This window comes from Emydura macquarii, unplaced genomic scaffold (assembly GCF_026122565.2).
Source record: "Emydura macquarii macquarii isolate MOO-44397 ecotype Brisbane River unplaced genomic scaffold, CSIRO-AGI_Emac_v2 contig_1551, whole genome shotgun sequence".
Lineage (NCBI taxonomy): Eukaryota > Metazoa > Chordata > Testudines > Chelidae > Emydura > Emydura macquarii.
Window position 1 is genome coordinate 9403505 of NW_027131688.1, and position 15245 is coordinate 9418749.

The following is a 15245-nucleotide window of genomic DNA, read 5'->3' on the forward strand; positions in this document are numbered from 1 at the left end:
TTCAGAATTAAATACTCCTCCAGAAAAGTCTCAGACATCCTAAGAGTTTTTAAAAATAACTTTTTAAACTCAGAGCCAACTAAATACACACCCAGCTTTGAAATCTCTCCAAGAAAAGAATCCCAAATCGTTGTATTGTTCTTCTTTTCCCTAGCATTGTAAATGTTATTTGCCAAAAACAAATTGAACTAGGTCATGTTATATCAATCAGGGAAAATGCAAATGCATATATAACCGGAGAGACAAACCTCAAAGGTTTCTAAGAGAGAGATTCTTCGGAATCTGATTCATCTGTTTGTCATCTAGGCATATTTATAGCATTACTTTTGATGTCTGTTTTTCTGGAAGGCTGAAAGACCTGCACTTTATAGCACACCTGCTGGGCTCCTGTGTTGTGATGCTCTCATTTCTAATCATAGATTGACTGGGTATGACTACACTGCAAAGAAAGACCCACAGCACCAAGTGTCAGAGCCAGGTCATTTGATTCGGAGCTTGCAGGGAATGGGCTGCAGAGCTAAGAATAGCAGTGTAGACATTCTGGCTCAGGTTGGAGCCCAGGCTCTGAAATTCAGCAAGCAGGGAGGGTCTCAGAGCCTTGGCCCCAACCCAAATTGGAACATCTACACTGCTATTGATAGCCCCACGGCCTGAGCCCCGCAAACCCAAGTGAATTGACCAGGGCTCTGAGCCTCGGTACCATTCTTTGCCATGTAGATATAGATATGAGTCCAAGAGCTTAGTAGTATTCAGAAAGGATTAGACATTTATATGGACGATGAGACCTCCAATTACTCTAGATCGGATAACAACTATAAGGGATGTAAATGCTCACGCTTTGGGGCATAAGCTGACCACTTGCTTAGGGGAAGTAGAAAGAAACTTCCCCTATGAGCAGATTGTTGCAGAATTGTCCATTATGGAGATTATTTCACCTTCCTCAGAAACATCTGGTGTTGGCCAACAGAGAGGACACAGGACTAGGAGGAGCATGGGTCTGATCCAGTGTGGCAAGTTTTGTGGTCCTAAGTGTAGCTGTCTGAACATTCCTGCTCCATCTAAAACATCATCACTGCATCTTTTAAGCAAGACAGATCTAGTCTGTGCAGAAATGAAGACAAATGGCGGCAACAGAATACCTGTAGCCTCATACTCCCTGTGTTTTCTGTCCTGCATGTAACTATGCCCTTGATGCCAGGAATCATAATTTTAGAGTGACAAACAAAATGATTTTTTAAAAATTAGAAATCAAAACTGTGCAATATTTTTCCTGAGCGATTAGATCTCGATGCTGTGAGCCTCTCCTGCTTGAGCTGCTGCAGCTTTCTCTTTCCGAGAAGGCAAAAAAAAAGATCAGGCTATGACCCAGTGACCAGGGGTCAGTCACAAAATGGCAGTTCTGCAAGCAAGCAGCACACACCATGATTAACTAATTAGCTTCACTGGGGATTCTGCTGCATCCCAGAACTTGAGGGGGGGGAATAACCTGTTTAATTTTATTTTTTTTCAGTTCTCTCAGGCCAGACACACCACAGCCCTTTGAAACGATCTCTGTCCCTTACCCCACCCATGAGCGTGCCAAACCAGCCTCTAGGACATGGATGGATGTCTCATGAGGATTTACGAGCTAGAGGACCCCAGTGCATCCCATCCGATCACGCCCCCCTGTCTCCACAGAGCAGTGTAGCCTCTTCGGGAAGTGGTGGGAGTGAACATTTAGAAGATCAGCCTTCCGCTCGTAACACATTCCAGGAAGAAGGGAGTGGTATGAAAGGTGAGTGACAATAAGACACTTCGCTGCCCCCCGCCCCCGCAGCAGGTTCTGCTCCTGTTATATATGATGGCCTCGTTTAAAAAGAACAGATGGCAAGAGAGAGAGGGAAGGAAAAGATATTCCCCTAGCTTTCCCAGAGATGACAGCTTTTCTTCATTTTCATTGAGAATCCAGCCAGTGTCTGCTCAGGATATGTTTAAGTGCTTGCTATCCTAGCGTTATTAATGTTTTAATACCGGTATTTTTGTACAAAGCTTAGTCTGAGTGGAGAAATAAACATTGCCTTGCAAAAGATTATTTTCCTTTTAGCATTAGTTTCAGACTAAGCAAATGAGTGCCACACAATACCGTATGGGTAGTGTAGCAGGTGGGCATTTCTCTACACAAGGTGTCTTCTTCAATCTCTGCTGCCTTCATGGTGTCTGACAGCGATGCTTTGATGTGCCAGTATGCCATTTTACCGCAATTCACGTCACACTGTCAGCTATTTGAAGAGCTAGTTTGTAATCTCCGCAGCGTGCAGCCTTCAATTCAGAGTTGATGCTCTTGGGGGAGGGAGGTTGAATTGTTTTGTTTTTTATTATCGTCTAAAGTAGCGTAGTATGAGCTTAGCATGCCCTGTGTGATTTACCATTGCGGTGTGTGATGTAATGAGAATACCACTGGGTATTTGGAAAAGTTGTGCCTGAAAAAGGATATTTATTTGAATTGAATTTTTTCTGTGCAGTTCGGTTGAATTTTCCACTCTGCCTGTATTTTTAACAGCTTTTTAGCAATAAAAATAACTATTCTTTGAGAGAGGCTGCAGAATTCTAAGTAAACCATAAGGCCCCTATCCGGCAATCAGATCTGCAGGGTGGGCCTGACTGCAGGATCAGGGCCTCAGATGTCAAGGTTGGGTTTGGTTTTTTTTAAATATCTAGAATGTCTTTTTAAATAATACTGTGTTTGAGAATGGCAATAATTTACTGAACTTGACCTAATGCTGCAAACAAAACGCTTGCAAATGTCTCATGTACTCAGCTGTCACCTACTGGCACCATTTCAGTTTCACGTTAGTGCTGACATGCACCTTTTTCTGTCACTGGCCTCTGCGCACTGCTGTTGCTTCGGATTAGTGAGCCCTGTTCCCTGCTGTGGGGTTTGGGCCAAGTCACTTCTTGCCTCTCTTTCTCCCCCATCCTTTATCTGTCTTGTCAATTTGCACTGTAAGCTTCTGGAGTCAGGGGCTGTGTCTTAGGGCTTATTTACACGGGGAGATTTATTGGTATGGTTACACCAGTGCACCTTCCCATGTGGACACTCTTATTCTGGAATAAGTATTACCCGTGTGGTTATGTCAGTAAATTTCCCCATGTAGATGAGCCCGGTGTTATGCACATAATGCCCAGCACAATGGGTCCTAATTTCAGTTAGGAATTCCTGTCGTTATATTGACACTAAATAATAATCAGATACAAAATGTACTAAGGAGCCTCAAGAGACCAGTGCTAAGCAGCTAATCAGAATTAACAGCATCTCCTTTCCTTGATGCCTCTAGGAGCTGTCCCACCATTAGCCAGACCAAGAACACTTGAGCAAAACACAGTGGTGTAGTACTTACTGAATTTCATCCCATTTGTTTCAGACCATTTCTCCAGTTTGTCAAGATCATTTTGAATTCTAGTCCTCCTCCAAAGCGCTCGCAGCTCCATCCAGCTTGGTATCATTTGCAAGCTTTATAAGTGTACTGTCTATGCCATTATCCAAATCATTTATGAATAGAACCGGACCCAGGACAGATCCTGATGGGATCCCACTCGATATGTCCTTCCAGCTTGACTGTGAACCACTGATAACTACTCTCGGAGTATGGTTTTCCAACCAGTTGTTTACCCACCTTATAGTAGGTTTGTGTAGCCTATTTTTCCCTAGTTTCTTTATTAGAAGGTCATGTGAGATGGTATTAAAAGTCTTCCTAAAGTTGCAATATATCACATCTACTGCTTCCCTCCTAGCCACAAGGTTTCTTACCCTGTCAAAAAAAGGATATTAGGTTGGTTTCATATGATTTGTTCTTGACAAATCCATGCTGTTACTTCTTATCTTCTAGGTACTTACAAACTGATTGTTTGATTTTTTGCTCCATTGTATTTCCAGATACCAAAGTTAAGCTGACTGGTCTGTAATTTCTTGGGTTGTTCTTATTCCTCCTATTATAGATAGGTGCTATATTTGCCCTTTTCCCAGCCTCTGGGATCTCTCAAACATAATCGCTGATGGCTCAGAGAGTTCCTTAAATATTCTAGCATGTATTTTGTTAGGCCCTGCCAACTTGAAGCCATATAACTTGTCTAAGTAATTCTTAATTTGTTCTTTCCCTATTTTAATTATTTATATCTGTATATAGCATCAAGGCAAAAAGGGCAGAAATTTCTTCATCTTTCTCCACCCATCATTATTTGTTTTGCACCAACAATGTGCCCAACGTTGTACAGAACACAAAAATAAAGAAAGTTGCTGCTCCAACGAGAAACAGGCTTAGGGAAAGGAAACTCAGTTCCCCTCTCCTTTTTTTCAAAGCAGGCATCATTTACAAGACTGTTTGTCAGCAAGCACAACTGCTAGATTGCACACTGACCAAGATTAAATACGTACACTTTCAATTCCTTGCTTCCTGTGTTCTCCTAGATTCCTCACCTGGAATGGTCTATGAGCCAAGTTGTTCTACCATTCAGCCAGGATGTTCAGAGCCCTTTGTTCCATGATGATTACGCAACAGAATAAATGTACCTTTGAGCTCTTTCTTTTCTTCAACCTGTTGTCTCCCAGCTTCTTCATCTACAGCAGCAAGGAGATGGTATTTTAGACATAGGAACCTGGTGCTCCCATGCTCTTGAGCTGTTATGTGACACTAGAGGACGTCCTCAGGATGCAGCATAAACAAATACAATAGAAAAGGAATAATAGAGAGGACAGACAAACAGGGAAGGAAGCTCCGTGTATGGACATTTTATCCAGAATCCCACCAAGCATGCAGGGGGAGTTGCCCAAAATACTACAGTGGTTTGAGAGTTGCTGTTCAAAAGTTTTGTCATTTTCTTCACTTTCAGATCCACCTACCCTGACGCTTGGGTTCCATCTTTCTTCTTGTTCGTGCAAAGCAATGGCACCAGTGGTGGTCACTAGGAACTGAATGTTCTGCATTTCGCCCGAGTCCCCCAGTCTCTGAGATTTGTGTGCAGGTGGTCCCAGTGCAGGGGGGTACGATCGCCAGTTCTACTGTGCACTCTAGACATGGTCTGAAATGGACACTGAAAAGAGAAGTCAAGATGAGTTACAAAATGCCAGCGTTTTGATCATGTTTTTGGTGGAACTAAATAGTGGGCTGGATCGTCAGCTGATGCAAACCAGCGTTCTCCGGAGCCCATTATCATCTCATCTAAGCTATCAAATTATGTACTGCTAGGATGTGTAACTGGGCTGGCAGCATGAAATCTACCCCCCACACCTTAGAAACATTAAGTGGATTAGCATCAGCAACACACAGCAAGATGTATTATTCAGAAATGCAACTTGTGACTTTTCTATTTCTAGCCGTCCATTCCCAGCCCAGTCCTGCAACCCGGAGTCACTTGAGCATGCTTTGTTTGCATAAGTAGCAATGAAGCTGGTGGGGCTGTTCATGTAAGTAAGAGCCGCTTGTGTGCATCAGGCTTGTCGCGCTGGGTCCCAGCACACTGCAGAGACATCCATTATGTATTTGAATATAATAAAAAAGATGCATAGTGAGTGGCTTTGAAATTGTGAAAAGACAGAATGCTAAGAAGGATGCAGCCACACACAATTAATCCAGCTGCAGCCAAAGTGTAGGTCAGAGTCACTTATTTAGCCCCATAATATAACGAATATGTTCCACCCAGTTCCCTTATCTTTGCAGTAGATGTTGCCTTCCACCGAAAGGAAAGTGTGGCCTGTTCTGAAACTACATGCTGTGGGCCAGATTTTACTCTTAGATATATTGGTGCAAATTTATTTATACTGACGTATCTGAGGCTAGGTCTACACTTAAAATCTCTTCCAGCGTATCTATGGGTGTGTCTACACTGCAGTTAAACACCAGTAGCTGGCCCATGTCAACAGACTTGGGCGCACGGGGCTCAGGCTGTGGGGCTGATTAATAGTGGTGTAGACGTTCAGGCTCGGGCTGGAGCCCAGGCTCTGGGCCCCCCTGAATGTCTACACCATAGTTAAACAGCCCCATAGCCTGTGGCCTGCCTCCCCGAGTCAGCTGACACAAGCCAGCCATGGGTATTTAATTGCAATGTAGACATAGCCCCATAGTGTATTTTCGGATTTCATGCTGATGCCCATCTGAGTACCTTCTATGTAAAATCCATAGCAGTAGTGAAGTCTGTAGTGGATTTTATGGAGTCTCTGGCACTTTTCTCTTTTCAGGCTCAAAACTCTGCTTGGGGTTGGATTTTTTTTGCGGGGGGTGGGGGGAATGAGAGGAAAGGTAGTTAAGGATTTGGGACTAGATGTGAGTGTTCATAGTGTGGGCAGCTTGGTCTGTTAGGGATGTGATTATTTTGGTGACATGGTTATGATGACCGAACCCCCAGTGTAGATGTGGTTATGCTGGCATAAGGTAACTTGTTTTGCTCACCAAACCAGAATAAACTATGCCCTCGTGAGCACTTTTTTTGCCAGTATAAGTGCACCTCCATGAGAAGGGTTTTCTGGTATGGTTATACTGGGATAGCCGCACCAGCAAACCCACTGAGTGGAGACCAGGCTTGGGAGCAGAATTTGGCCCTTTGGCTCCAGACTTCTGTTTGAAAGGTAGAGTGAGCTTACAAGGGTTTTCTCACTAACAGCTAGAAACACGTGGCATTAAAAACACCTGTGGACACTGGACACAGTGTTTCAGAACGATCACCTGGTGACTGAGTAATTAGCTGTTCAGTAATTGGTGATTAAAGAATAACCCTGTGGGCGTGCAGAATAGCTCGGTGCTGCAGGGCATTGGGGAGTAATAACTGTATCATGCGTGCTGACTTTCAAGCACGGCCTTGGATTCATTAAATTGTTTGAGGGCTCCACACCTCGTAATTTCCTCCCCTTTGCATCCAGTTTTCCTTTCATGGGGCCAGAGTCTGTCTGACCCTTTTGCAGGTGTACAATGGAGGGGGGGAGTTCCCCTTCCCCACCTCCCGCCAGCTTGTAGAACTGCATTGAGGGGAGCTCAAGGATTCCCCCAGCTGCTTCCAGGGTGGTACCCCGAAGGTATAATCATACCACCACCACCACGTGCCCCCATTAGAGCCGGCTGGCCAGAGGCAGGGTGGGGAGCATGCTGAGCCTGCTACAGAGATACAGCGCTTCGCACGCTCTCTATGTGTATGGGGGGCTGAAGAACTCCGGTGCTGCCCTGGGGGTTGTGTGGGTCTGTGCTGCGGCCCCTACATTTTCCTCAAGGCTCCACGTTGGACTTCCTATGGGAGCATCACCAGTAAGAAGGGCCCCATCACAGGCAGGGGTGGGCCACAGCTGGGAGCCGAAGTTCTGCAGAGTTTGTGGGTTATTCGCACCTGAGGTTCAGTGCCGTCTGCTCTGGAGGATAATTGTTTACATCTAGCTTGCACCTGACTCGTCCCAGCATGCTCTGCTGGCACCGTGTGCGTATGCGGAAGACAGATGCCCATTGGGGACGTGGGGACAGATGTGGCTCTACTAAAACAGCCCTGCTACAGCTGCGGGGTTTTGTGTAAACAGGAGTTAAAATGCAGTCCCGAGCACCTGCCGGGTTGGGTGACATCTGTTTATATTAGAGACAAAAGGCTTTCTGATGCTGTGCTCTTCAGCTTGCCGTCGGTTTAAGTGACCTAACAGGACTCTTTGTAAGACTCTCGCAGGTCAGGGCTTTTGGAACAGATCTCTCTTTAGACCTTCCAGGTTTGGTGGGTCCCTGGCTCCCATGTTTGCTCTGCAATTGCCATTTTCTTCCTTGCCTCTCAAAATCTAGCCTTTGAGTCATTTCATTTAAATGCCCTTGGGGGTGGCTGGAGCCAAGGAACGTGAGCTAAACGCTGCTGCCTGGGCAACTTGGCTTTTCCTCTGTTTGCTTTTGAATTGAGTTTGGGGTGAGACCTTCAGCAAACAGCCCCTGTGTGGCAGGTGCCGTGGTGGGAAGCTCTCCCCAAGACACATAAAAGGGGCTATATTGTCAAATGAAGGATCGTAGGCCTGGTCCGCCCTGCCAGCGAAATTCGGCGGCAGTCAACAGGAGTTATGCAAGCTGCACAGAGTAGCTTGCGTAACTCCCGCCGACTCCGTAACTTCCCTTTAGCGCGCCGTTTCCACGGCGCTCTGCTGAGGGGAAATGCGTACCCATCGACGCAGGCGCTACGCTTTTTGGGGAGGTGGTTTAATTGAATCGACTTCTGGATCGATTGAGCGGGTCTTCACTGCCGCTCAGTCGATCCAGATAGATCGATCTGACGGTGGCGAATTTGCCGCGTTCAGTGTGTACGTACCATTAGGTTGCTCTTGCACCTACAACCATGTTTGTATGGGCCTTGTCATGTGTTTGTGCACACAGTTAGCCAGCGTGTGGACCTAATTTAGGTGGCTGCATTGGAAGGCTTGCCCCCACTGAATCTTTCTGGACTGTTAAATTAACTGAGCTTCTGATAACCATTTTTGTAAGAAACATCTTTCCAGGCTTTCCAGTCCTGCGTGGGGTAACATCCAGCTCAGGGAATTACGGCTCAGAGTCTGAGACTGGGTGCATATGCACTTCTGACACCGATTGAACTGGTTAAAGTTAAACTCTCTTCAGCTGTAACATGCCTTTGCAATTTACAAATCCCAGAGAAATGTTTCACGGAGGGGCAGGCCTGCCCTAGCAGACTGCCCAAGCCACCAGGGTGAGGAGAAGTCCTTCCCAACATACGGCAGAACCACTGCACTGCTGTTCTTGTGGCATCGGGGGGTGGTAATCCCACTCCCATCCCTTCGGAAAGGGGGAAATAGGCTGATGTCCCCGCTCAGTTTCAGGCCCACCAGTCCTGCCCTTCATCCTCATCCTCGCCACACTCTCCCTCTGTGGCCGCACAGTAGGCATGCCCATAGACTGGGACTCTGCAGCATGGAGAATTCTCTCCTCCAAAGCAGGTTCCCTCCACCCTGCCTCAGCACAGAATCAGAGTAGTTCCAGCGAGGACAGGGCTTGGCCCTACCAGAATACAGGACCGGGCGGTCTAGTGACGCCACCGTGATCAGAAGGCCCATTCTACTCCAGCTCACACCAACGGGAGTTTCGCCCTTGATTTCAGTAAACGAAGGGTCAAAGCCGAAGTCCATCCAGCTTCCAGGTTGTTGTGAGCTGAGCGTGCGCCACGTTCTTTGTAGGGGGAAGCACGTAGTGTCTCGGTCCAGCAACGTACCCGACGCCTCTGCCGAGTGAGATTTGTCCAGCCCTCTTCTCCGAAACAAAAGTCGTGTGTTGGGGGTGGGGAACCTTGGAAGGCGAGATCATCCCTCACCCTTGACAGGAGTATACTGCAAAAAAGCACCAACCATCCAGGTGTTTTCTTTTAACAGTGGCTTCTTACCTATCATTTGCATATGCATTGATTGCTCGATCTAGGAGTGGTCAGTCAGCTCTCATAACCAGACCACTTCTAAGTCACTTGCACTAAATACAGTAAAATGAGAAATTACCATAACCTTTTATCTGGTCAAAAACTAAGACAAGAGGGTGTCTGTTGAAAATGTCAAGAGCCCAGATGGACCCGTTATGCTAAAACAAAAATAGGTAGATTGAGATTCTGATACTAGACCCAGTTCAGCAAAGCATTTAAACATATGCGTAGCCACCAGCACATGCTTAAATTCACCCCTGCTGGGTTAAGTACTTAAGCATGTATCTGACATCAGTAGGACTTATGCATGTGTTTAAATGCTTTGTTGAACCGGGGCTGTAGTGTGTTGAACAGCAGAACAGAACCGAGAAGAAAGTCTGTTTCAGGTAATATGATGGAGGTTGGATTTCAGACTAAACTACACTTCTGAACTTCGTTACACACCCAGCTGTGACAGCACCTGGTTCTTCCATGTATTAAAAAAAACTAAGATTTCTTTATACCATTTTAAATGGTCATTTCAATTTTTTAGCACACTCCCTTTTCCCTCTTTTCATATATCAGCATGTGTGTTGTGTCTGTGTGAGAGGGGTGGTGGAAATAGTCTTTTGATCATTCGCATTAAAACCCACTCACTCATTTCTCAGGTTTCCAGATTCCAGAAAATGTGGAAAACGAAGGGCCTCTGGTGTAGCTACACCAGCGTAGATGCACTCTGCACTCATGTAAAATAGGGGTTCCATCAGGGCGCTGATCTCTCATTGTGCAACAGTGGAGTTTTATTCGTTCTTAACCCTATTTTAGGGGTTGGACGGCTGTTTAAATACCTAAATAATGCCCATCCCCAGTGATCAAAGGGGTCTGGTCCTAAACCCGGTGAAATCAATGGAAGTCTTTCCAGTCCAGGCCCTGAGTTTAATTATTTATTTGCCGGGTTTGCAACACTGTGAGACCCGACTCTGGATCAAAGAGTCATCTCCTCTGTCTTGTCTCCATGCTGTGAATGTAGTTCTGTCTCGGCTCTGACACTAGTATTTAAAAACAAGAACGTGAACAAGGAATTTAGAAGAATCTTCAAAAGACAGCAAACTCACTAATTGTGGCTCGTAAACTGAAATCAAATCTAATAGGTAACGCCCCACATCAAGGGACTGACCCTGCCAGTGGATATACATCTGAAACACCATTGAAATCGGAGGGAACTTGGGGTTTATATCCTCAGGCATGTTCACGCCTTCATTGCTAACGTTAAAGTGCAATAAAACTTTTGAAGCTATCAGTGCAACAGTACTGTGGGAAACACAAGAAAGCCATTGCCTAATAAACTCCTCCTGTTGTTGTTGATTTGATGTTACGTTGTTAAAGAGTGTCATCAAATAACAGGGCGTTTTTGTCTGTTTGTCTTTGTGCTGCAGATGTTCCTGCCTGGCTGAAGAGTCTCCGCCTGCACAAATATGCAGCTCTTTTCTCCCAGATGACATACGAAGAAATGATGGCACTTACCGAATGCCAGCTCGAGGCACAAGTATGTCTCAGATTAGCGAGGAAACAGTTAGTCACGCTGCATTTCTTCTGCTGTTTGTCACATTTAAAAATGCTCTGTTTGTGCAGGTTGTTGATAGGTTTCCCTGAAAACCTCCCTTCATTTGTTAACAGTGCAGAAAACCCCAAAACCAGTTGGAGAGAGAGTGGTGAGGAGCAAATGACACATGGTACCCAAAAGTGACTTGGCCAAAAGCTTGTCAGTGGAGTCATGGGATGAAATCCTGGAGCCATTAAAATCAATGGGAGTTGTGCACTGGCTTTCATGAGGCCAGATTTTCACCACTAGCAGTTAAAGAGGACATTTTCAGAGGCATAAATGGTATTCAGACATCCAACACCCATTGAAAATCAGTGAGAATTTGGTGGCTGACTTCTTTGTTCCTTTACAAATCTCCTTAATAGATTGCTTTCCCTGCTATCCCGGGGAGAAATAGATCTGATTAGCATCTTTACAGATAAAATGCTGCTGCCGGGTGCAAATAGATTCCAGTGTCTCTGAGCTATGATTCCAAAGGTGTGATGGAATTAATGGTCTAGTAACACTTCCATTGCAGGAGAAGGATACTGTGGTCTTTTGGGGTGTAAGGCCTATGGAACTGCTCAGCTGGTTTTTGATGGGGTCTTTTTTTTAACTTCCAATTTCTTCAGCCCCTTCTAAACTTTCTAATGTCTTCACTAAACACTGACTTCTACCGGAGGAAGGAAACTAGCAATGCCAGAGGCTAACTTCCCTTAAAACCGGGGTATGTCGTTGTTGTTAATCCACCTCTCTGAGAGGCGGTAACGAGGTAATGAATTCTCCCGCTAACCTATCTGCGTCTACACTGGGGGTTAGGTCTGCCTAACTACAGTGCTGTGGGTGCGAAATTTTTTGCAGCCCTGAGTGACATAGCTAGGTTGATCTAATTTTTAAGTGCAAACCAGTCTTAAGCTTCTCACACCTCTCTTAGGGCAAATGGGCCTGATTTTCTACACCCTTATTCCAGTTTTATGCCAGGGCACCAGTGGAGATACACCAGTGTGGAGCTAGGGTAACACTGTAGAGTTACCCCAGCATAAAACTGGAGAGCCACAGTGGTGAAACACGCTGGGTGCTGCTATTTTGGTTCCTAACTCTGAGAGGTGTGTTTCTGGGGATTGCTTTTGTCTCTGCATTGTCACACGTTGTGCAAAATAATTTAAAACTGGAGTGTGATATACAGCATGTCCTTCCCTGGAGGAACTCTTAATGACACAAGTGGTCCCATAGGAGTCAACAGGACTTCTCTTAATGTCAGTACAGTACATTCTACTCAGCCAGAGTAAGGCTTGCAGAGTCAGCCCCCTAGAGAGCGGTGAGCAACCGCAAACAAACTGTGAACAAAGGCAGCAGGTGGCAGAGCATAATTTTCTCACTTTCGACCAAGCGCTTGTTTGATTTGAATCACAGAAAGAGCTGTGTGCTGGCACCGAGTGCCATAGTTCTGCTCCCAGACCTGACATTGGATTTAAAAACATTTTTCTTAAGTCGCTGAGACCTTTCTCCCCTGGTGAGCACTTATAAATATTGCCTCTTCAAAGAAGTCATCCACAAGCGTGTGGGAAATCTATATCTTCAATGGGTTTCTAAGCTGTTTTCCTAGATCCTGTGTCTCTCTGATAGTCCCTGAATTCAGAGGTTTGTTGAATTTACAGTAGCCCTTTTCACTTATGAAAGAAAGGACTTTTGTGCATCCTGCTGTCTTATGGGAATGTTGACGTCGCATTGTACTCTATCTTCGCAGAATGTTACCAAAGGTGCAAGGCACAAAATAGTCATCAGTATCCAAAAGCTGAAAGAGAGGCAGAATCTTCTCAAGTCTTTAGAGAGGGTAAGTTATTTCTGCTTCTTTTTCCAATTCAGATAGTAGCCAGGAATTAATTCTCAGATAAAGTGCTTTTCGGTAATTACTGTGTATTTCCTGTATAGTACAGCTCTTTCACTGGGCATTTTCTGTGTTGGTTTTGCCACATCTGGTTCATTGTATCACAAACCTGATGCTATACCAAACACGGCATTTTATTGCCCATGGGCTTTTGTACAGAGTTGTAAGCTGCCTCCTGGTTCTCCCCCACCTCTGAGAGATTATAACCTGTACCAGCCTTTTGTACCTAGCACTTTGTACATGCCCTGGCATTGTCTGGCCCGTTAGGGTTGAAGCCAGCACTCCACCCATTCCCTGACCCTGCTTGTCCACTCTCAGGGGGTATGTCTGCACAACAGCTGGAAAGATGATGCCTAACTGGGTAGACATATAGAGGCGCTATCTCTGCTTGAGTTAGCATTCTAAAAATAGCAGCGTGGCCGTGGCAGCCCGGGGGGTGGCTCAGGCTAGCAACCCAAGTACAGTCGTGTCTTTCCCCCGACCCTGAGCCACCGTTCGTCCCGCCACAGCCACACTGTTATTTTTAGCGCACTAACTCAAGCACCACTCGCACAGGTCTGTCCACCCAAGCTGGGACTCACCCTTCCAGCTGCTGTGTAGATGTACACTGAGTGAGACAGGGAATGCCGCTCCACGTCACGGGTACTTGTACCCCTGATATGGGATACATGGAAGATGAAGCCACATGATCACTTATGTGTCCCTCTGCTGCCCTGCTCCCTTCTACACAATGCAAAGAGCCCCCATGAGCAGAGCTGCTTCTTCGAGTAGCATCCCAATGGGTGCTCTGCAGTAGGTGTGTCTGCGTCCCTGTGCTGCTGATCGGAGAATTTTAGTAGCAGTGTCCGTTCAGCCCGTGCATGCGCTGCTCCTTGCCTGCCACAAGGCTCGCCAGCATGCAGAGACTCTTAAACTCTAAGGTCAGAAGGGACCAATATGATCATCTAGTCTGACCCCCTGCATAACGCAGGCCACAGAACCTCACCCACCCACTCCTGTCATAGACCCCTAACCTATGACTGAGTTCTTAAAGTCCTCAAATCATGGCGTAAAGACGTTAAGGTACAGAGAATCCACCAGCAAGTGAGCCATGCCCCATGCTGCAGAAGAAGGTGAAAAACCCGCAGAACCTTTGCCAATCTGCCCTGGGGAAAAATTCCTTCCTGACCCCAAATATGGAGATCAGCTAAACCCTGAGCATGTGGCAAGACCCACCAGCCCGACACCCAAGAAAGAATTCTCTGTAGTAACTCAGAACCTACCCCATCTAACATCCCATCACAGGCCATTGGCATATCTACCACCAGTAGTCAAAGATCAGTCAATTGCCAAATTGGACTGTCCCATCACACCATCCCCTCCATAAATGTATCAAGCTCAGACCTGAAGCCAACTAGTTTTTTTGTCCCCACTGCTCCCCTTGGAAGGCTATTCCAGAACTTCACTCCTCTGATGATTAGAAACCTGCATCTAATTTCAAGTCTAAACTTCCTGATGGCCAGTTTATATCCATTAGTTCTTGTGTCCACATGGCGCTGAACTTAAATAATTCCTCTCCTTCCCTAGTATTTATCCCTCTGATGTATTTATAGAGCAATCATATCTCCCCTCAACCTTCTTTTGGCTAGGCTAAATAAGCCAAGCTCTTTGAGTCTCCTTTCATAAGGCAGGTTTTCCATTTTGCAGATCATCCTAGTAGCCCTTCTCTGCACCTTTTCCAGTTTGAGTTCATCTTTCTTAAACATGGGGGACTAGAACTGCACACAGTATTCCTGATGAGGTTTTACCAGCACCTCGTATAATGGTACTAACACCTCCCTATCTCTACTGGAAATACCTCGTTTATTAATACCTTGTTATTAGTCCCTAAATGCATGACCTTGCACTTTCCACTATTGAATTTCATCCTATTTCTATTACTTCAGTTTACAAGGTCATCCAGATCTTCCTGTATATCCCAATCCTTCTCTGTATTGGCATTACCTCCCAAATTAGTGTCATCTGCAAACTTTATTAGCACATTCCCTCTTTTTGGGCTAAGGTCAGTAATAAAAAGGTTAAATAAGATTGGTCCCAAGACCGATCCCTGAGAAACTCCACTAGTAACATCTCTCCAGCCTGACAGTTCACCTTTCAGTGTGACCCATTGTAATCTCCCCTGCAACCAGTTCCTTATCCATCTTTCAATCTTCATATTAATCCCCATCTTTTCCAATTTAACTAATAATTCCCCATGTGGAACCGTATCAAATGCCTTACTGAAATCTAGGTAAATTAGATCCACTGCATTCCCTTTGTCTAAAAAATCTGTTATCTTCTCAAAAAGGAGGTCAGGTTGGTCTGGCATGATCTACCTTTTGTAAAGCCATGTTGTATTTTATCCCAATTACCATT

General features: G+C 45.5%; 1 protein-coding gene across 4 annotated transcripts in view; it reads left to right on the forward strand.

The window, feature by feature from the left end:
* The window catches only part of SAMD4A (sterile alpha motif domain containing 4A), a 195656-nt gene that overhangs the window by 145634 nt on the left and 34777 nt on the right, over nt 1–15245 (forward strand). For 3 of the 4 annotated variants that reach the window (XM_067554803.1, XM_067554801.1, XM_067554802.1), the window contains exons 4-6: nt 1511–1774; nt 10818–10927; nt 12711–12797. In XM_067554803.1, coding sequence (XP_067410904.1) covers nt 1511–1774; nt 10818–10927; nt 12711–12797 — 461 coding nt within the window. The remainder of the gene's footprint in view (nt 1–1510; nt 1775–10817; nt 10928–12710; nt 12798–15245) is intronic. The other variant, XM_067554804.1, reaches the window with a different exon arrangement.